General features: G+C 45.6%; 2 protein-coding genes across 2 annotated transcripts in view; one reads left to right on the forward strand and one right to left on the reverse strand.

Annotated features, from left to right (window-relative positions):
• Borcs5 (BLOC-1 related complex subunit 5) overlaps positions 1 to 10788 on the forward strand; it is a 78809-nt gene extending 68021 nt beyond the window's left edge. Inside the window, exon 4 of the mRNA XM_005364494.2 lies at positions 7434 to 10788. Within this exon, the coding sequence (XP_005364551.1) occupies positions 7434 to 7661 (228 nt within the window). The 3' untranslated portion in view covers positions 7662 to 10788. The remainder of the gene's footprint in view (positions 1 to 7433) is intronic.
• Positions 10789 to 13187: 2399 nt separating this feature from the next.
• Dusp16 (dual specificity phosphatase 16) overlaps positions 13188 to 23292 on the reverse strand; it is a 78016-nt gene continuing 67911 nt past the window's right edge. The window contains exons 5-7 of the mRNA XM_013352810.2: positions 22579 to 22738; positions 18034 to 18157; positions 13188 to 16702 (exon numbers count right to left, since the gene is read on the reverse strand). Of these exons, the coding sequence (XP_013208264.1) occupies positions 15541 to 16702; positions 18034 to 18157; positions 22579 to 22738 (1446 nt within the window). The 3' untranslated portion in view covers positions 13188 to 15540. The remainder of the gene's footprint in view (positions 16703 to 18033; positions 18158 to 22578; positions 22739 to 23292) is intronic.

The following is a 23292-nucleotide window of genomic DNA, read 5'->3' on the forward strand; positions in this document are numbered from 1 at the left end:
CAAGAGGGAGCCAGAAAAGAGAGAGAACTCAGGCTGGAAGCTGAAGATTAGCCTGTCTCAGCAGACGGGGGAGGGAATGGGCATGGCTTGTCTCTTAACAAGACAGAATGATCATTACATCACTGACTTCGCCGTCTTTCTCCTAGCATTTAGTTTAGTTTTCCCTGCCTAGCTAAGTTCTGCCTTGCTATGAGCCAAAGCAGTTTCTTTATTCATTAACCAATAAAAGCAACACATAGACAGAAAGACTTCCCACACCATTTCTCCTTTTCTGTCTAAAAGGAAGGTTTTAATTTTAACATACTAAAATTACATATACAAAACAAGTATCAAGCAAGAATTACAGTTACAGTATTTATATCTACTTTATCTTTTATCATAACTAAGGAAAACTATATTATTACTATCTATTATTCAACTCCATCAAAGACTCCAGAAGGATGTAATATTACCTAAGTAAACAGGAAATGCATTGTAAGCAACTTCCAAAACTCTCGAATTGACAGAGACATCTCACTACCTGGACAGTCACCCAAAGTTCTTCTGTACCACTGGGGCATCCATCTTCAGCCTACAAGCTCATAGTATCTTTCAGACTTTTCCATGAAGCAGGAAATTTCAAAGACAGTTCCACCTGTATTGGCAGTTTGTCAGCCACTTTCTTCTGTGTCCTGCAGAATGTCTGACAGACTCTTTCATGAAGCAGGAACCCTGAAGGACCATCTCACCTTTAGGCAAGTTCAGCAGTCCTCTCTCCATGGGTCCCGCATGTCCAGTTTATACAGCATAACATCAAGCAGTCCAGGCAAGAGCAGTTTCTTACCCAAATGGCTAGCAAACTCTATAAGGAGCCTCTTCAATGCCCATCTTCCTTTTAAAGTAATTGGTGCTGCCAGGAACAGATGCGTCTCATTTTTATGAAAGTCTTAAGTTATTAAAACATTTTAAATGCCATATTCTGTAGTCTTTGAGAGGTTTGAAGAATAACTATCCATATGAAATATACCTTTATACATCTAGAAAATCTAACAAGACTACAAGCTTGATTATTATAGATGACTATTAACCTATATTTCTTAATCAAACATTACATTTTTAAATGAGCTGCACAAACACAATACCTTAATTAAGAGCTAAAATATACATATAACAAAATGGACCTTAACTTTGTATCAAGAAAGCAAGATCCATACCAATGCAAATCTCTATAGTGTGTCCCCCCCTTTAAATATAAACAAACATTTATAAACAGTCATTTAGGGAATTTGGGCATAGCTCTCTCCAAATGCTTTCTGCTTTTTGTTGGATGAAGTAATTTTTCAGGGGTGTTCATTGGCCTTTCAGGGGATCTTGGTCCATCAAACCATATTAGTCTGGAAAGATTACACAGGTTCTCATCCTCTGTGGAAACAAAAGCAGAACCTCTTTTCTAAAACAACATATCCTTAGACACAAATTTTGAAGACAAGATACCTTTAAATTATACATGTTGGTTAGTTAGCTACTTCACAGTCAAAAAATTCAAAGAAAATACAACAGTGTATATAATCCAGACTCTCTGTGTATATTCCATCTTTACATGGCTTATTTTTCTTAATTCCTATTACTTCTTCTACAAGTTTACTCTGTCTTTTGAAAGACTTTGCTTTATTTTTTTAAAACAATTTACTTTTATAGTATTTTTCCTCTCTCTCCCAGGTCTACATATATATTTATCTAACACTGTGACCCATTTAGAGGTCCTTTTTTTTTTTTTATCTGAATCTGTCTTTATTGTGTATCTGTAAACTGTTACATCTTTGTTGTAGTAAGAGCGGCTAGTTTTATACCCGAAATAATTACACAGAAACTGTATTCTTTTAAACACTGCTTGGCCCATTAGTTCCAGCCTCTTATTGGCTAGCTCTTACATATTGATCTAACCCATTTCTAATATTCTGTGTAGCACCACGAGCTGGCTTACCAGGAATGATCTTAACCTGCGTCTGTCTGGAGTGGGAGAATCATGGCGACTGCCTGACTCGGCTTCTTTCTCCCAGCATTCTGTCTGTCTACTCCGCCTACCTAATTTTCTATCCTATTAAAGGCCAAGCAGTTTTCTTTATTAATTAACCAACGAAACAACAGATAGAAAGATGACCATCCTCCATCACATCTTAATTTAACCCATATCCATTAATCTGTGTATCACCATATGGCTGTGGCTTACCGGATGTAGGTGGGTCTTCTATCTATCTGTTACTTTCATTGGTTAATTAGTAAAGAAAATGGCTTGGCCTGATAGGTCAGAACATAGGTAGGCGGGGAAGACAGAACAGAATGCTGGGAGGAAGAAGGCAGTGAGGCAAACGTCATGGAGCCAGCTGCCAGGTCAGACATGCTGAATCTTTCCTGGTAAGCCACCACCTTGTGGTGCTGTACAGATATTAGAAATGGGTTAGATCAATATTTGATAGTTAGCCAATAAGGAACTGGAGATAATGGGCCAGGCAATGTTTAAATGAATACAGTTTCCGTGTTATTATTTCCAGTGCTAAGCTAGCCATGCAGGAGCCAGGCAGGACAAAAAGCAGGCCTGCTTGCCTCTTCACTATACTTACCAGATAAAGTTCTATCCAGTGTTTGTCTCTGGTGGTGGCCTTGTTTCTCCCAGCATTCAGTTTAGTTTTCCCCATCTAGCTAAGCTCTGCCTTGCTATAGGCAAAAGCAGTTTCTTTATTCATTAACCAATAAAAGCAACACATAGACAAAAGGACCTCCTACACCAGGCACCTTTCATGTGTCTGTGCAGAATGTCCCTGGTGTCCTGATAGAACTTGATGGGTTTTCTTAATACAAATTGAAAATAGTAATTGTTTTTCTAGATACAAATCTCTCAAATATATATGTTGTGAATATTTTCTTTGTGTGTGCATTGCTTTTTTCATTTCTTGTTTTATATTTATTTATTTATGTATGTGTGGGGTATGCACATACCATGTGGTGCAGAGTAGTCTTTTGAAACATTCTGCTGTCAGAGACAGCGTGTGGTGATGGAGGACAAAGTTTGAAGAGGGGGCTAACTGAATGGTGAGATCTTGAGGGCAGCGTTATCTCTGTGGTGTTAGTATCACAGACCCCCACATCGCAGAGGCTTATGCAACAATAATTGTTTCTCCCTGGCCTAGCACAGTAGCTCTTAACCACAGAAGCCCCATGGCTTGGGCTTCTTGTAGCTTCCCTCCCTGCCAAGCCATGGGCATGACTCACATGTTCTCCCTCAGCTGCAGCAGAGAGGATGGAGGAACTAAGCAGACAGGGAGCAGCTCACTACCAGCTGAGCCGAGAAACGTTACTCAAGGCTGCTGTGCCTGACATATCCACCAGAACAGACCAGGACACAGGCATGTGACCATAGGAGGAAGGGTTTTAAAACACAAGCTGTTCACTGTTTATTAGAAAAATCAAATTGTTTATTTAAAAAGTTAGGGCTTCTTCTAGAAGTTCCCATAACCTAGTAACTTGCCACTTTTCTCTTTCTGGGCCTGCCTGTGTTTCCTGGAAGAGTAAAGTCATGTTAATGTGCACAGCAATGGTGTGGAGGGAAGGAGTTTGGGATTTGAGTGTCTCTGTCCTTGGGAGCCAGCATGGCACATGGCATGTAGCAAGAGTAACTGATGTGCAATGGCATCTGCATTGTTCACCCCCAGAAGTGTCACCTCCCCTGCAGTATCTACATGCCCAGCTGGATATGGGGCCATGCAGGCAAGTGTGTGCATCCTCACAAATGCTTCACAAGTTGGCTGGAAAACCACTGAGCTTCATGCGTGTCAGGATCAAAGAGTTGATTGCCAAGCACTTTAGCCATGACCCATAGGAGCCTGGGGGGTCAATTCAGGTCACCTCCTATATCTGACTTCATCTGTCTGTCTCTGTGGTTGTATCAAGGATGGAGAGCAGAGGATCTCCCAGCAAGGTATTCCGTGATAACTGGAGAAAGTTCTACAGTATGAGCAGTTGTATGAGCTGTGCTGGTTATCCCTTCCCACTACCACTGTCCCTCCCAAGAGGTTTATTTTGGGACATCTTGGCAGGCCCAGTGGCCAGCCCTTAGGAGCACTGAGCAACTGGCACAGTGCTTCCTAAAAGCTAGGGAGTTCATGTGTCCATCCTCTTAAGGTACATAACTTTGACACTGAGTTCCCACTCAGGTGGATTTCTTTTGTTCTTCCCCTCCCACCAGCTCCTCTTTGTCTCCTGAACATTGGAAAATCACTGTAGAGGTCCTAATAATGCCCCACCCCATTTCACTGTAGAAAAGTAGAAGGATTGGCTTTCTTCAGGCCTGGCTTGGATCTCCCATTTTTGTGAAAACCTTTCTCAGAGGCTCGACATGGTCAGACATTCTGTGCTTCATGCTGGAGGCAGAAGGGAGTAAATAGGAAGAGAGGGGCAGAAGGAGTGAGCATAGTGTTCAGAAGTTTGGAGTGAGATGAACATCTTGTAAGGGTTTGGTCAAGAAAGGGGTCATGTCTAGATGTGGGGTCCTTGTAGAGGGGTGCAGGCGTATAAAGCACAAGAGATGCCCTCCCTTACCTCTAGCTGATATCTGTACAGCTGAGGAAGGGGCATTCCAGGGAGTGTTCAGGCTCTGACGTGGTGCTCTGGTCCTCCACGTGGTCTAGAGGTATAGTTAGCACTATGTGTCCTGGCCTAGGAGCTGTGACTTCCCCTAAAGTTTTCCCCCTGACTGATCACAGCTTCACTAAAATGTTCTGGGAGGAAGAGAGATGAAGACCAGGTTTTGAAAAATCCTGTTTTGGATATCTGTGTGCACTATTTTCTTTCCCACAACTTTGTAAAGACAGGTGTGGCCTTTAATGACAGATAGATGGTCTAAGAACTGTGTTAGGGAATTTCCTCATGGCATGTGAAGTGTGAGCATGCACCGCTGTATGGTGGAGCCGCAACACATTCGGGCTGTGGGCAGTGCCTGTGAATCCTCGGCTGCGGCCTGCACAGCATGTTCTGGGGCTGGATGTCAGCTGAAGACACGGTGGAAAGGGTCTGCTCGCTTCCACAAAGCCAAACATCAACAATGCAGCAATAGAGCTAGAGAGCGGGGTGCCCAGGACAGGCACTCGGGGTGTCAGTGAGCGCTGAGGAAGCTACTCTACCTGACTACACTGGACACAGGCCACATTGCCTTATAGAAAATGTCTCCTGGCCAGGCAGAGCTGGTGCACGCCTTTAATCCCAGCGCTCAGGAGGCAGAGACTGGTGGAGACCAGTCTGGTCTAGAGAGCAAGTTCCAGGACAGGCTCCAAAGCTACAGAGAAACCCTGTCTCGAAACCACCCCCCCCCAAAAAAAGTTTCCTCAATACATTAGTTTTAGCTTACTAGAGGGCTTTTACTTTATAAACTCTTAGGGTTTTTTGTTGTTTCCTTTGCTTTTTGTTTAGAGATAGGGTCTTACTATGTAGCCCTGTTTGTTCTGGAACTCTCTAGTAAAGGTATGTGCTTGGCTAAACTTTTTCTGTAATACACTTAACTTAAAATGAACATTGTACTGTTACGCAGAGTTCTCTTCATAGCCATATTCTGCAAGCTTTTTCCCAGTAGTTTAAAATGTTACCTTTGAAACTTTATTAAAAGTTGCTTTTATTATGTGTATGGCTGTGTTTGAGTGTATCTGTGTGCACCACACAGGTGCAGGAGCCCTTAGTGGTGAGAAAACTCCCTGGGATGGGAGTATGAGGTGGGTGTGAGCTGCCATGTGGGTGCTTGGATCTGAGCCTTAGCGCTCGGCACCTGTGAATCACCTCTCTGGCCCCATTCAGGGTAGAGCGAGGCTCATTGGTGTCACTCTTCTGGGCCTCAGCTTGTCCTATTTGATGGTCCTGGTGGGCAGTGACAGGCACAGGGCTGTCCTTTCCTGAGAGGATGAAGCCGTTTTCTCCCAGAGACCTATCTGAGTCCGTTTTGCAATTAACTCTTTTCCTCCCTCCCTCCTTCCCCCCCTCCTTCCCCCCCTCCTTCCCCCCTCTCTCCTTTTCTTCTCTTTTCTTCTCTTTTCTTCTCTTCTCTTTTCTTTTCTCTCTCTCTCTCTCTCTCTCTCTCTCTCTCTCTCTCTCTCTCTCTCTCTCTCTCTGAGAGTTCTCTGTAAAGCAGAAACAAAGCATCTAGCATAGGTTCTCGACCTGTGGGTCACCACCTTGGGGGCTGGCCCTTTCATAGGAGTCACCCAAGACAATCAGAAAACGGATGTTTACATCGCAGCAAAATTACAGTTACAAAGTAGCAATGAATACAGTTTTATTATGGTTGGGGTCAAGCATGAGGAACTGTATTAGAGGGTCACAGCATTAAAAGGGTTGAGAGCCACTGGGAAGGCTGGGTGTCCAGGTGCAACTCTAGAGGAAGCTGACTAGTGTCAGAGGCAGTGACCATCTTGAGGACTATTGAGACCCGTCCTGGGATATTTGGGAGTGTGTCTTACTCATTCCTTGTTGAGATTTCTCTCTATGAAAGAATCCTGGGTCCAGTGAGATGGCTGAGTAGGTAAAGGTGCTTACAGCCAAGCCTGATAACCTGAGTTTGATTCCTGGGACCCTCGTGGTAGAAGAGAAGAACCTGTTACTCCCCAAGTTGTGCTCTGACCCCCACAAGCGCAGCACGGCACAAGGAACACCCCAGTACACACAATTGAAAACACACGAGCATCCTGAGTGGAGGCACCAAATGGAGGAGCTGACTGCCTTGGTCGAGTGAGCTGCTGGATTCTACACCTTCTGTCCCCTTTTCTGCAAGAAGAAAACTACACAGCAACATTGCTTTTTTTCTTGATCACTAATTATATTTTATTTCCTCTGGGTGTACACAGCCTCACCCATGTGCAAACGGGCCAGAGTGTGCCTGTGGAGGCCAGAGGACACCTCGGGGTCAGTTCTCACCTTCCACCATCTGGGTCACCCACTGAGCACAGCGCAATGCTTCAGCCATTACGAGGTTGTTCCTAATACTATAGCAGATAGAAACCCCCCATTGCCTGGTCATGGCCATGTGGTATGCCAGTGAAATAAGCACCAGTTACATCCATGTCCAGACTCAGGTACACACAAAATGGCTGCCGGGCACATCCATGACCAGCACTCGGGTACACAGAGTGGCATAGGAGTATTGAAAAGGCAGCGCTTACTGGCTCGCTGTTGTGCCAGAGCAGTGGTTCTCAGCCTTCCTAATGCTGCGACCCTTTAATACGGTTCCTCAAGTCGTGGGGACCACCAATCGTAAAATTATTTTTGTTTCTATTTCATAACTGTGGTGATATTGCTATTTAAATAGCTGATATGCGACCCCTGCAAGAGTCGCGCCCACAGGTTGAGAACCGTTAATATAGATACTTGCTAAACAGGGTATAATGTGTGTGTTTACTTCTGTTTGCCTCCTACAGATGGATCTGTCCGTGGAAACCCTCTTTTGCTTCATGCAGGAGCGCCAGAAAAGATACGCCAAGTATGCAGAGCAGATCCAGAAGGTTAACGAGATGTCGGCCATACTGCGCCGCATCCAGATGGGCATCGACCAGACGGTGCCACTGATGGAGAGGCTGAACAGCATGCTGCCCGAGACTGAGCGCCTGGAGCCCTTCAGCATGCGGCCTGAGCGGGAGCGGCACTAGCAGGCACCTGCCTCCCTGGCCGCAGCTCTTCCAGCCTCGATGGGCCCTAGTGTTTGCTTAGATGCGGTTGACCGACACCCGACTTTCCCAGGTGGTCGTTCTTGATTCCCGAAGTTGGGACAGCTGAATTCCTATGAGTTCTTTAAAGAACATTGCCTCCAGAGTTATTTTTATTTTGCTCAGATTTTTTTAATTAAAAGTGTATATAGACTAGCTCCTGCAATGAAACTGGAGAAAGCGTTAAGAAACTGTGTTCTCCTTGGCACCCGGGAAGCTCCTGCTTCTCTGGGTTGTGGTCGTAAATATAAGATCTAAGTCCAGTTTCTGTCCCCACGACAGCTACCATCACATCAGGGAGCTGTCTGGCAGTGTCCTTAACCCCCTCCCAGAACACTGCCTGTTTCCAGGTACCTGCCCCTCCTGTGGGCCGCTGGAAACTGAAGGCGCCCTTCACCCACTCATGAAGTTGTCGTCTGTTAGAGCTGCTTTTCCATATGAAGTTCAGCCTTCTGTGACCTCGGGCAGACCTCGGCCTCCATAACAAGGTCTGCACCAATATCTGATCGTACCCAGAGACCCGCTGAGCTCCGCTGATGCTCCAGGGACATGTTGGGCTACCTAGCCTCTGCCTTCCACTGTCTGCTGTGGATCATGAAGCTGAGAAGAGAACTGCCCATCTCAGGAGTTAAAGGAAGAAAGGCCAAGGGAAGGAGGGGTGGAATGAATGCGGGACAGGCCTGAAGAGAAGAGCTGGGGTCTGAAGAGATGGGGCTGGAGCCTGCAGCCACTACCTTGCTCCCTGTATTCCTCCAGAACCCAGAGTATCAGGAGCCAGAAGAGCCTTCAGTGTTTTTATAAGATTAAAATTAATCTGCTTAATTTATTGTGTAACAGCTAAACTTGATCTGATTCTAATCTTTTTATTTTTAATTTTATTATTATTGTGATTGTGTATATGATGTGTTGTGTATGGATTGTCACAGTGCCTGCTTGGAGGTCAGAAAACAAATTTGTGGAGCTGGTGGTGCTCTCCGTCCACCTTTATGTGGGTTCTGGGGATCGAACTCAGGCCCACAAAATCCTGGTTCTTGATCAGATACTAATTTATAATTTAGTTTTTAAAACCCCAACTAAAATGTAGGGCATAAGACAGTTGAGTGGCAGAGGAAGCATGACTGTATACTTGTAGCTGGCCTGGAATTCACTCCTAGGCCAGGCTGAGCTTGTGGCCGCTTCCTGCCTCTGTTTCCATAGTGCCAAGGTTACAGACTTCACCATTCCCAGTATGTCTAGTATGTTCCAGATGACTAAATACATAAAGATTGTCCATTTGTTTGGAGCTAGAAGAACCCAGACAGGACCTACCACTTCCAGGGTAGCCTCTGGGTCGTAATCTGCAAGGGGCTGATGTCTTCATCCCTCATGTGGAAGGAGGTGAGGTGGACTGAGAGCTTTGGGGAGCTGCAGCAGCGAGCCGGGTGTGGGGCCATGGTTTTCCCTGTGTTGAGCCCCCAGTGAAGGTGGTCTGTACATATTTTTTTCTCATGACTGGAGCTTTAGCCATTTCTAGAGCAATTCCCAGGAGTTACAATGTAAAGCAGATGTTCTGTAGCATAAATCCTACTAAATATCCTGAGATGGTTCTAGAGCGTGCCCTGGGTGAAGGAATGGCAGCCCACATCGAATAATCCCGCCAGTGTTTCCAGTGCTTTGCCTTCTGTCTCCTGGGCATGCTCAGATGTCAGATAACTGAGACTGGAGTTCCAAACTGAGTTTGCTCTTTTTCCACTGATCTTTTCTCCCATAGTGTTTCGTTCTATTTTTGATTTTTCATACTGCTTCAATATTATTTCCACAAAGCATTTTAATATGTGACGTAGCTAAATGAAGCCCGAGTTGTCCTCAGAAATAGTTTCTTCCTTTTCTCGAAGTTTCAGATGGGCAGAAAGTTGCAGAGTACTGCAGGAGGTGCACATGGACTGGAGGCTTCTTCTCAGTCACCACCACCATTGTCTTTCCCTGAGTTTCTGGAATATTTAGAACCCAGCTCTATGCAGAGATTCTCCTAAGCCTTCAAAGAAAGAAGGGCTAATTGTTCAGAGCTGTGTGTACAGTGCAGGCTTCCGTTGCTGCCATCAACTTGACTTTGAGTAGTGGACGCCTGAAGTGCAGGGCAGACTCAGCCCGAGGGCTGTGCGCTCCGGCCATCTCCTCATTTCACAGCAGAAGGGTTGGGGATGAAAGAAGCTGCAGCAGGCAGCTCGCTTTCTTCAAGAAATTAGCGCGAGGCTAGAGCTTGTGTTGGGGATACTCCTAGTTTAATGTGTTGCTGTGGGGTGGGGAAGGTGGTGTGAGCTTGGCTAAGCTGAACTATTTTCTAGAAGCCCCTTCTGGTCTCCTTTAGGGTGAGGCTGGCCACCAGCAAAGTTCCGCTGAGATTTGGAAGAGGGTGCGCCCCTTCCATCTTCTACACGGCTACTGGGATCTGCTCCAGCCCGGGGAGTGTTGGCTTCTTCAGAGCATCCTTGCACCTGGATGAAAGCTCCCGTGTGAGGAGAAGCTGCCGAGGGCTTCTGGGGTCCTTTTCCAAGGGAATCTGGGAAGACGAGTGATGTATCAAAACATCCTCATGCTGTGTCTCTTGGATGACTGCTATCCTATGTGGCCAGTACAGGTTTTTGTGGAAATGAAGAAATAGCCTGGAGTTGTCAGAGAGCCCTGGATGGGAGTTTAAATTTTTGGTAAGCCATTTTTATTTCCCTGAGCCTCAATACTATAGTTTGGAGCTAATGTCCCTCAAAGGTCCATGAATGCGAAAAGCCTAGTCAGTCCTCAGAAAATGGTGCTGTTGGGAAGAGGGGAACCTAGGAGATGAGGCCTGGTGGAAGGAAGTCTGGTCATTGGCAAGCATGCCCTTGAGAGAACAATCTCTCACTTTCCATCCAAGTGAAGTCTATGATACTTAACTCTAGTTGTTTGTTTTGGTTCTTGAGATAGAGTTTCACGGAAGCCACGCTGTTGGCCTTGAACTCACTATGTAGCTGAGGATCTCAACTTTCTGATGGTCCAGTCTGATGGGGGAGAGTCTTCTGTTTTGTGTTAATTTCATTGGTTAAATAAAGAGACTGCCTTGGCCCTTTAATGGCACAGAAAATTAGGTAGGCGGAGTAGACAGAACAGAATGCTGGGAGAAAGAAGCAGATTCAGAGAGTCACCATGGTTTTCCCACTCCATACAGACGCAGGTTAAGATCTTCCCTGGTAAGCCATGGGCTACACAGATTATTAGAAATGGGTTAGATCAATATGTAAGAGCTAGCCAATAAGAGGCTGGAACTAATGGGCCAAGCAGTGTTTAAAAAAATACAGTTTCCATGTAATTATTTCGGGTATAAAGCTAGCCGTGCAGGCGGCTGGGTGCCGGGGACGCAGCCCTGCTGCTCTTATCACTACACCAGTCTCTTTCCCTAAGTGCTAGGATAACAGACACCCAGCACCTGGAGAGCATCTTTACCTGTTTAGACTGTGAGCTCCCAGCATGGGGTGTCCCTCCCTCTTTCCCTTCCTCCTTTTTTTAAACCAGGGCTCCACCCTGCCTCTAAGATCCTGCTTTGCTTCCCTGTGATGCACTTACCTGTATTTAGAGACAAACAGAACACTGACTGCAGATTCTTTATTACAGTGAAAGGCAACTGAAGCTGGCCTTCACCTCTTGTTCTATGTGCAGATGTTTTCATACTTGTGCAGTGGCATTAAAGCCAGTACTAATGAGGCCTGTGGCGCACACTTCTAGGCTCAGTGCTTGGAAGGCTGAAGCAGGAGGATCACTGTGAACTCAAGGACAGCCTCAATATCCACAAACACACACATGCCATGTTATACTCTTAAGGCATTGTAGGTTTCACTTTTCGCTGGCTACTTTTAAGTCAACTTGACACAAGCCAGAATATTTGCGAAGAGGGTACTTCAATTGAGAAAATGTTCCCAATAGATTATATGGGCAAATCTGAAGTAATTTTATGGACTGATGTAGAAGAGTCCAGCTCACTGTGGGCAGTGCCACCCCTAGGCTGGTAATCCTGGGTTCTATAAGAAAGCGGGCTGTGGAGGGCAAGCGAGTAAGCAGCATCCTCTATGGCCCCTGCATCAGCTCCTGACTCCATGTTCCTGCCCTGCCTGAGTTCCTACCCGACTTCCTTCCATGACGGACTGTAATATGCAACTGTAAGCCCAATAAGCCCTTTCCTCCCCAAGCTGCTTTTGGGCACAGTGTTTCATCACAGCAGCTCAACCCTAGGACATGTCTTTGTTTCCCTCCAGGTTGTATCATTAGTAATCATATATATGTGCTTCGATGCATGTCTGATTTCTTACCTTTTCAAGTTAACGCCTCAGAATATAAAATATACCGTGAACCTAGATACCTACAGAGTAAATATTTGATGAAATCAGTTTCAGGAACACCATAGGCTACAACAGAAGAATGGTTCCATTTTGTTTGGGTTTTGTGGTTTCTTTGGCTCAAGTGCTAGGGAATCAAACCCAGGGCCTTGCACATGCTAGTTAGGCACTCTGCAGCCGGGCTCCATTCCCAGCAACAAAGTCTCTGTGTGGTCCTGGCTGGCCTGGACTCTCCATGGGGTGTGTGTGTGTGTGTGTGTGTGTGTTAGTTCACAGAACAGTGGCACTGGTTCTTCTCCTGTATCTTGACATGGGTTCTGGGGAATCTTAAAATCAGGTTGCCAGATTTGCATGGCAAACACCTTTACCCACTGAGCCATTTCACTGGCTAACGATTTTCTTTATACCCATTCTGTCTGCCTTGTATTGAACAGCATTTCTCCGCCTGCCTCTGCCTCCCAAGTGCTGGGATTAAAGGCGTGTGACACCACTGCCCGGCTAGTGTGTACTTTTAAACTGATTAGGCTAAGCATCTCATATGATTAAATATCTAAGTAGAAGTCATTGAGGCTTATATAGGATGGAGAACAATTTTTTGTTGTTGAGACAGTATATCATGAAGTACAGACCGGCCTCCTAATCCACTGTGTGGCCAAGGATAACCATAAACTCTGAAGTTGCTGCTGGGATCCACTGTTTACCATGTCTGGTTTATGTGGTGCTAGGGATCAAAGTCAGCGCCTTATGACTGAGGTGAGCACTGTCCCACATGAGCTTCATTCCAGCCTCCCAGGACAGCGTAGAAGAGCTACCCTTCCTCAGTGTGTCTGTCCTTGAAGGACTATAGAATCCTGTTTGTGCTAAAGTCCATGCAGACACCTGTCTTTTCTTTCCTTTGCTGTACTTGTATACCCTGAAATCAGGCAGGTAGGAAGGTTCTACAGTGTGCATTTGGCATAGGGAACGCAGGCCAGCACCCACTGTTCCATGTGATGTATCACCCGCCACTTCCATTTTAAAAAGCTAACCTCTCATCTGTGGTGCTGTGACTTTTGTAACAAATAGGATGGCTCCCACCAAGGTAAGACCTGCAAGGAGAGGCTGCTTCTCACACTTATGTATAAACAGGTACCAGTTTCAATTTTATTTCATCATATTAACATACGCGACATCAAAACGAGAAATGCACAACCGAACCATTCAGCAGCTTGCCTTACTCCACACAACACTATATTCATATTACACATTTATACAGTCTTTCCACTCTGACTTTGCACACGGTCTCAACGGTTCCAGCATTTCTCAGAGTCTAGTTTTGCTCATTAAAGTCACTGCTCTGCATCTGCAGAAGACTCCAGGCTTCCCTGTGCTCACGAGAGCCAACACCACACCACCCACGGTGCGCCACATAGGCAGCCCTTTCAGTGCGGCAGTTGTGACCCCAACGTCAGATAAGATGACATTAGTGATGAAGACTGACAGCTGCAGAGAATGACTGTCACTACACAGAAAGGACCATGGCCCAGAGAGCCCTACATGACATGGCAGAGGCAGCGCACCACCCAGATCCGGAATGACGGAGCTGCTGCTTTCATGTTTAAATTATGTCTTACCAGCGTGAGCAGATTTTAAGAGGGTGGGCTCTTACGCATTTAGTGTGTGTATCAAAATTTACTGTGAAGCATTGAGAACTTCTGATTACATAAGAGATTTTGATGTATATCAAAAACACAGATTGCTGAACAGAACCTCCACAGAGTGGCAACCTGTTCCCCGTGCAGTGTTCTGCCTTCGTCTGTGTCCAGACACAGCTTATCTGTACAGGACGTCCATGAGGACTATAATCCTCCTGATCAAGCCCGTCAGCTTCGAACCATGTCATTCTATGCTGGTTTTAGCAATCACTATAGGAAACATTAAGTCACATCCTAGTCAAAGGACTGTCCATTTCACAAACAGAAAAACCTGAGACATGAGTCAGCCCCTGCTACACTTACAGTAAAGAACAATGACCGTACCTGCCCCACCCATACCCTGCTGACGTGAATTAAGGCCTTGAGAAGGACTGTACTCTGGAAGATAAAACTCAAGCCAGGGAGCTGAAAGGCAGATAGGCACGATCATGTGCACACTTGTTCTTACTACCTTCTGTTCTCTGCTGCCAGGATTACGTCCACATGGTGATTGTCCGCCAGAGACAGAAACAACAGTGGTCCTCCATCTGACATGGCCCTTCCTCAGCCTGCTGGGACAGCCCTCCTGCATTCACAACTAAACAAAATCCAACAACCCTTTTGTGACTTTCGTAGTATGTTTTATTCTGAATAGGTCTTGCTTGCCAAAGCCCATGGTAAGTCTGGAAGTCTAAGATGATTCTAGAAATAGTACCCTTATTGCATACTACAGGAAAAAAAAAGACACCAAGGAAATTTGTTTCCTGCTTCAAGTTTTACCTTCTCGAATCTTCCTGTGTGCCATGAGACAGAACTGAAAAGCATCTGTTCTGGCTGAGGACCCGAGGGCGCTGTCACTCTGCTAACCAGCCCAGTGATTCACATTTATCTCTAACCCAAGTCTGTGGTCGATTTAAGGATTAACAACCCCACTTTAGATAATTCTTTGATTATTATAATCAAATGTTTGCTGTCCCATCCCTGGCTTAAGTCTCTAAGCTACCTGACTGCGCAGTCTCTAGCTATGCTGAACTCTAGTTGGTTTCCCCTCTTCTGAAGCTGAGAAGAAGGGTACAATGGCAGCTGCCCATCCAGGCACACTGGGATTTTGTGCACAGATGGTATGAATTTGTCTGGAAAGTGATAAGTTATTTATTCACAATGCCTAGAAAACGGGCTCCTAGACATGGTAGTGGTGATGGCCCCAAATGTCCTGTCTGAGGTACTGGATTGGTTGAGTAGATCTGGGCAGGGCTCCTAATAGTTCATCCAGCAGAATGATGATCGTGTCCTTCAGCTGCCAATCAAGCTTGAATTTATGACTCAGCTTTGGACAGGATCATTGCTCTTGGACTTACCACTAGGGTCTGTCCCTAAGAGGGTCTTTCCCCCGACCCACAGCTGGCTCAGTCTCAGCGCTAAGGTGCACAGGGAAGGGCCCGGACAGAGGTGAGTTCTGAAGATCTCTGTTGCACATGAAAATAGGAGAGATTTTGCCCTCTAACATCAAAAACAAAAACCCTCGCTTTTGTAGGAACAAGATGTGCAATTCACTGAACAAAATCTCTTCTCCTGGCTGGGGGAATCCTAACATCTACCCTTCCACTCTTCTGAGAGAATTAGCTGCTCTCAGTGCAGGTGCTGAGAGAATAACTCTGTTGATCCATCTTTTGCTTTTACACCGTAGCTCTATATTCCAAAAATATATATGTATATACATATACATATTTCAGATTTACAGGGAATATTTTTTTGTGAACAAAAAACAAAACAAAACATCATCAGAAGTTACAAGGGTCTTTCTTCTCAGGAAACCTCAATGATTTCCATGCTGCCTGAAAAGCTAGACTGACTGCCCACTTTGCCTAGCTCCTCCCTCGACCTGTTCTCTGACATGATGCTCTCTCCGAATTCCATCTGGCAGCTTCTGCGTTTAAACTGCTTTTCAAAGGGGCTCTCTTCGTGCCAGCTGCGTCTCGAGTCAGCTCTGTCGCTGGGCTTCTGCCGCCTGCGAACAGAATAGACTTGGTCAGTGCAAGTGGGCAGCTGGCTACAGCTATAGGCAGAGTAACCGGTGTTGCCGCCGTAGATGGCGGAAGCGGAGTAGAAGTGGGAGGGCTCTGTGGCAAAATACCAGCTGCTGGGCAGGGAGGGGGCAGAGGACTGGGGCGCCAGAATATCTGAGTGCCAGCCCTTGAGACCGTGCCCTGCAGCAGACTTGGTGAGGTGTTGCTGGCTGGTGGAAAGGCCAAAAAGAAAGTTGGTGTGGTAATTGTCCTCGACACTCCCACTCCGATGCAGTGGTGAGAAGAAGGACCTCTGGGTGGTCCCACTACTGCTGGTTCTCACTGAGTGCAATCGCTTGCTCTGGCTCTCTGAAGGCCTGGTGGGTTGGGGCTGCTTGGGAACGTGGGCCTCCTCCTTATCTGGGCTGGTTTCTGGAGTCTGCTCTGATACCTCCTGTACGGGGGAGAACTGGCAAAGCTTGCTGGTCCCATCCAGTGTGGCAGAAGGCCTGTAGTACTCCACAGCATCCTCTGACGAGAAGCCATGGGAAGATGCTGCCACACTGGCCGAATACGAAACACACTTGATATCAAGAGAGAAGGAGCGCTTGAGCTTATTGCTGTCTTCCAGCTTCTCTGAGGACAGCTGGAGCCCGTTGAACGCCTGTACCAGGGGGCTGTCCTCTAAGAGTGACGGCTGTAAGCTGGGCACACTGGCAGGATGCACAAGCCTTTGCCCTGATGCCTCTGAGGTAGAGCTGACACAGGGTGGACTGAGAGACAGCGCACTCTTCCATCCGCCCTCCGAGGCTGCAGATTCACTGGATTTGTCCAGGTGCAGCAGCTTGAGTTTGCTCTTTGGCCCTGACATTCCAGTCTGCTTAATAGTCTTCTCGTAGTCCATGAGTTGGCCCAGAAAATTAAAGTTCGGCGATATGGTAGGTCTTTTTTCTTTCACAAATCTACAGAGAGGACAAAGCAAAACCCCTGAATATTACAACTGCACTTTGTCTTGAGGGCACTAAGAGAAAGTGAGGCATAGCGTTACTACACCTTCCCAGTGCTTTGAAATCGGGTTCATTTACAAGTTTAGGACCAAGGTGAGATACCTTACTCGGGGAGCCATGTGGGCGGTAGGATGTGTGCCAGTGGGCAGCCTCCAGGTTCCTTATTTCTAAGAAGCCAAGGCTTCCAGTGCAGTGGATAAGAGGACTGTTTGCTCAACTCCGCCCCGTTACACACACATCTCGCAGAGATGGCACCAGATGGCAAAGCGTCACAGCACTCAATGATACAGTTCTTTTTATATTCAGAACGACAGAACAATAGGCTACAAACTGACCTCTGGGTGCTAAATACTACTGTTGTGCTGCAGTATTCCGTCCTTAACCTTCCTATCTAGATAGCCGCAAAGTCCCAAAGTGGACACAGCTGGATATGATGGGGCAGGACTCAAAGCCTGGACTGTCTAATGCCTGGGCCCTTTTTTGTGACCACCATGTTAAAAATTCATTAAGACATAAAAACTCAAATAAACTGTAATATGATATGAGGGTGTGGGCCTTCCCACCTGGCTTCAGCCAAGACAGAAAGATGACAGGGACAGAGACCTAACTGGAGAGAGCTGGTGCCGAAAGAGGACCCATCCCTTCTAGTGATCAGCAAGAAAGACTGTCTAAGCAGCTCACTTTGTTCTAGAATTATAGTTTGAGAAACTCAAAATAAGTCAGCAGGGCACATCTATATTCTTGTTTTTCATATGAAAACCAATTACTTCTTGCCAACAGGGCGGGTGAACTCAGACTCACCTGTCCTCACACTCCTGCCACTTCCTGCTTTCCCCATTGAGATAACAGAAGCAGCCTAATCAGATACTACCTATAAAATCTGGCCAGTTAGACAGGACAGGAAGTTTTATTCAGATTTTATGAATGAGTGCATCAACTTTTTCATCTAGGAAGTACGGTCAAGCAGAACACTGGTGGGCACTGTGCAAGAGACACTTTCCCCACTTACCAATCAGAAAAGGCCATGTTTCTCTAGCAAGGGAAGGGAATACACTTTACTGACCTATTGTTACTAAAAGGCAGCTGAGGGTGAACATATGGCTAGAGAGAACGATAGCTAAACCACACTCTTTCTCCATCTCTGCAAGGCCATGGCCACCAAGGACCTGTGACAAGTGTGACCAGAATCATCTTGGTCTGCCTTCATCTACTCAGTCGCCTTCACAGGTCTTCCTGTGTCAGGGAAAACGAAATGCATGTTCCATAAGCCATGTTCCTGCCCTTACCTGTAAGCCTCATCTAGAGACATGTCCATCCTCTTCATGATGTAGGCAATAGCAATGGTGGCAGAGCGAGAGATTCCAGCTAAGCAATGTATCAGCACACAGCCATTGGAAGCTTTTGCTTTCTCTGTGGGAGCAAATTTAAGAAAGGTCACTAGGAATTCCTTCAGTAAGGAAATCTTATACTAAACATTACCCTGAATGTTACTGTCAGTGATTTCACCTGAAACTTCAAAGCAGGGCTCACGTACGGAGCCTCCTAGTTATCCATTAGTGCTGTTTATTAGAAGAAGAAAGGCAGTTCTCTTGCCATTAAGATCCCAAAGGATTACTAATAAGCAATGAGTTACTACCTCAGATTGCTTGGTTCTTATTTCAGAGCATTTACCATGCAGAATGTATGTGTGTGTACAGAGAATGTATGTATGTCTGTGTGTAAGAATACAGAGTGGAAGACAGGTCAACCGCAGCTGCCATCCCTCAGGTGTAAAGAGGAGCACAGGTGTATGGTTTTCAGACACTATTTCACGGGTCTGGAACTCACCAAGTAGGCTAGGGTAGGTGGCTGGCTAGCCAGCAAGCCTCGGGGCGTTCTTCTGTCTCTGCTCCCCAGTACTGCATTACAGGCAAACACCACGGTGCCCATCATCTTTCTGTGGCTCTGGACATCAAACTCAGGTCCTCATGCTTGCACAGCAAGCACTTTAACAGGCAGAGCTATCTCCCCAGCTATTTACTAACTCAAAACTCATGTGTATGCTGGACCAGAGCTTGCTAATAGGAAGCAGGAGTTACTAACATATTGCATCATCTTAATCCCCCAGAACACGTTAGAGAGACTCGTGGATATCATTAGAAGCAAAGCCATGGGATGCACCCGGTGCTGCCCTCTTTGCTGAAGAGGAGCTTTAAAAGCTTACATGTAGGAGCAGATGACAATATCCCAAATGGCCTGGAAGCAACTGTCATGACTGATTCTGTTCTGAACAACTACACATGTGCTCAGCCATGGAGCCAAATCCTTCCCTTTCCATTTATTAGTCAAAGTTGAGGTTAATTTTTGAGACGGATTTTTCTCTGGATAGCCTGGAACTTGCTCTGTAAACCAGACTGGCTTTGAACCCAAAGATCTGCCTGCCTCTGCATCCCAAGTGCTGGAATTAAATGTGTGAGCCACCACCACTGGCAGCGAGGTTGAAATTCTTAAAATTATAAGAACACAAGGAACCTGCACTGGCTAATGAATATAAAGCTGGTTCAGCCTTGCAGCCTGTGATACAGACATCTAGTAGATGTGATTTATTATTCATTATATACTCGTTCATATATATAATTCATATATATAATGAATATGTATATGTATATTCATTATCATTTAAGAGTAAGCAACAAGCAGTGTCCCTGCTAGAAAAGGAAGCCATACAAGAACAAATGAACACGACCCACACTGATACACAGAACCAGGCTGACATAAATAACACATGGCCTGCACGTAAATCCTGCTGTATTAGCAACACATTGATCTTCTACGCCATGCTCTTTCTTCCCCGTGGGATGGAAACTCAAAGCTACGGTTTACACCTAATGGCAATTCCTATTTTCTGCCACAGCCACTGTACTTTTCTTGTAATTTGGTACTTCCCCCTTTTTTCTATCTCAAGGTATAAAAATGTGTCTACACTGATCCCAGTCCCTAGCTGGAAGCTGCTCCACACCCAGGCTTGGAAGCACTACGGGAGAAATGTAGTGCAGACCACTGCCCACCATGTTTATAGCTCCAAACTCCACTCCTGGCACACACTAAAATCATCGCTTTTAGCTCTCTTAATTTTGAGTGTATTTTCTATTATGCTAATAATGATCTGGGCTGGAGAGTGGCTGAGTGGTGAAGACTCTTGCTGAGGACTGGGGTTTGGCTCCCAGCATCCACACTGCAGTTGTATGAGTCCAGAGCCAGAGTATTAGATGTCCTCTTCTGACCACCTCAGGCACCAAGCACATACACACATGCAACAAAAACATGCAAAAGGATAAATATAGATCTAAAATAAAAATTTTAAATAATGATTATCTATAAAAACTAGACTATAAGAACCTATAATGGTCCTATTCTCACACTCCTCAATGGTTCAAAACTAGCAATATTACACAAGCAGTTAATACTGACATTTTTTAAAAGATTATTAAAAAAAAATGGGGGAAATGGCAGGAAGGCTCAGCAAGTAAAAGTGCTGGATGCATAAGCCTAACAGCCTGAGTTCAATCCCTGAAATCTACGGTGGGGGGAAGAACCCACGCCCCAAAGCTGTCCTCTGCGGTGGCACACGTGTGCCCACACTCATGCATCACATTCGCAAATAACAAAAAAATTAAAAATTTTGAAGGAGGTTGCAAAGAGGTAAAACTGACAGCCATACAGTACCAGTGAAGCCACAGAAACAGAAGAGATGCTGCCTCCAAGCAGAAGGTGAGAGCTGACCCTAGACTGTCCTCTGACCTCCACACACGCTCATGTGACAGGTCTGCTGGGTCACACACACGCTAGACTCAGTACATACAAGTAAGTAAACAAATGTTTTTGGAAACCTGACAGTAACACACACTGCAATGTGGATGATGGGTTTCCCTCTCCCCTCCAACTTTTTCTATTATGCTCATGCTGGGTTTACAGCCACAATAATTTTTTTCTTTTTTGTTTTTCGAGACAAGGTTTCTCTGTGTAGCTTTGGAGCCTGTCCTAGAACTCGCTCTGGCCTTGAACTCACAGAGATCCACCTGTCTCTGCCTTCCAAGTGCTGGGATTAAAGGCATGAACCACTACTGCCTGGCTCATCTGATTTTTAAAAATTAAACATAAAAGTGCTTATTCTAGAATGGATTCATTTCACATAGTCTTGACAGACTGAGTGTAACCCGAGTCTCCAAGTGGAAGTCTCACACACAAAGACTTGGCCGAGAGGGGAAAGGAACCGTGCACAGGAAAGCCCTATCAGTCCTGAGCAGGGTGCTCAGGAAGCAGCCTACCCAGGCTGACACTCACAAGCCCTCCAAGAAATAGCTGGAGCTGGCTGCAAAGGTGGGAACATTTGTTGAGGGGGGCAGTCTTGGGAACATTAGGCTAAGGGACATATTTTTGTGTAGGAAATTACGGAGCCTCTACAAGTTCTGAAGTGGGGAACATGAAGACAGAGATGGTGAAGCTGGAAAGAACAGCAAGTTAGTACTACAGAAACCCAAGAACAATGTTAGGCTTAAACAGAAAAGTACAGAAACCTTTGTCTCCAACAACAAATAATCAAGACGGAGGGAGAGGGCTGGAAAGTTAACTAAGGAAGCACTGAGGAGTCCCAGCTCACAAAGGGAAGCGATGGCTGGGGAGGTGACAGCACAGACCTACAGATGGGGAAAAGAACTGCTCCTGGCGATCTCTAAAATGTTCGTTAGTCAGAGAGGGCAACCTGTGCCCGCGGCCCCAGCGACCTGGGATGAGTGCCTGAGCCCAAAGTCTGAGGCCAGCCTCACACACAGCGGGAGCCTGTGTCGGAAGAAGCAAGGGTAGAAAAGGAAAAGTACAAACATTTCTTCAGAGCTGACTCTGAGCCAAGTCTGCTGTAAAGGTTTGGTGCATACAGATCATTGCTTTGGTCCTTACATTATCCCTATGAAGGTCCATGACCTTCAGCCTCTACTTCAGGAACCAGGCATGTGAGAGTTTTAAGTTAGGTACACACAATCACTTAACTGATAACCGGGGAGGAAGGGCTCATAGTTTGGCGCCAAAGTACATCCTTTGAATCAACTCTCTATGTTGCCTCAGTGCAGAATCAAGGACTTGGTGGGGGTGGGGTTGAGCAGGAGCTTGAAACATGTCTCTGAATCAACACGACATGCAATGGGAACATTAATCACAGCTGGTTTCTTCTTAAGGACAACAAATGGAATAGTATGCTGCATATACTTCTCAGACGTGCAATGAAAAAGTATTAGTCTGGCGAATTTTCTTCATGATCATTTTAGTGTGAACTATGTGGTACAGAATAGCTTCTATCCGTGCACGTGAGAGTATGTGCTGGAATTTCACTGCACCAAAAACTACTTGAAACTATCCATGCATGACCTGAGGCTCAGGAAACCTTGTAACAAATAAAAGGACTTCATACCTAACAGGGTATTTTCACAGGACCTGACTTTACCCAGGGAAAACACAACACCAACTAAGAGGGAAAGTCAGCCAGATTTATCAAACGTTTTCAAAAGATTTGCAAAGTGAAAGGGTGAGTTAGCTCTGAAAGCTTAACTTATTTTTAAGAACTTGCAACACATAATCACAGATCCTGCAAGGCTTAACCTTGGTGCTGTTAAAAGTCAGCTAGTAGGTCACAAGGCCAACGGCATGGCACACGTCCCCTTGACCACTAAATGTGGAAGTGACATCATGTACTGTTTTCAGACTTGAAATCTCTAAAAGAGGCAAAAGGGGAGGGGTAGCTATCCCTACCCATGACACTATGACTCAAAGGGCGTGTCCCCTGGTCTTCAGCTACATACCTATGAAATCCACAGACTTGTCCAACCAGGGCAGAATTTTTTCACAAAAGCTGTCATTCACAGGCACTCGCAGGAAGTGAGATTCAGGAATGAAGTCAGGCTTTGGACATGTATTGCTGGCATTTAACACATAGCCAATCCCATTCTGTTGCATCAGTTCCTGTAGAGGGAAAGAGCAATTAAAGAAAGGGACTAATTGTACTAAGAATCATTTTGGAAGATTAATGTTTAATACTATGACAAATATTACCAGTTTCTTTGCAAGAATTACTCACATAGTAAAACCCCAAAATCCAACGAAGTGACATTTACATATGCTATGAAATAATCCCCTGTACACTGTAAAGATTTGTCATTTAAATTGGTTTAATAAAACACTGATTGGCCAGTAGCCAGGCAGGAAGTTTAAGTGGGGTGACCAAACTAAGGATGCTGGGAAGGAGAAGAGCAGAGTCAGGGGTCACTAGCCAGATGCATAGGGAGCAGGAAATGAACATGCCATGCTAAAAAAGGTACCACCATATGGCAGAGCGTAAATAAGGAATATGGGTTAATTTAATATGGGTTAGTAAGCCGGGTGGTGGTGGTGCACGCCTTTAATTCCAGCACTTGGGAGGCAGAGGCAGGCAGATCTCTGTGAGTTCAAGGCCAGCCTGGTCTACAAGAGCTAGTTCCAGGACAGGCTCCAAAGCCACAGAGAAACCCATCAGAAAA

The sequence above is a fragment of the Microtus ochrogaster genome (assembly GCF_000317375.1).
Source record: "Microtus ochrogaster isolate Prairie Vole_2 chromosome 14 unlocalized genomic scaffold, MicOch1.0 chr14_random_2, whole genome shotgun sequence".
Taxonomy (NCBI): domain Eukaryota; kingdom Metazoa; phylum Chordata; class Mammalia; order Rodentia; family Cricetidae; genus Microtus; species Microtus ochrogaster.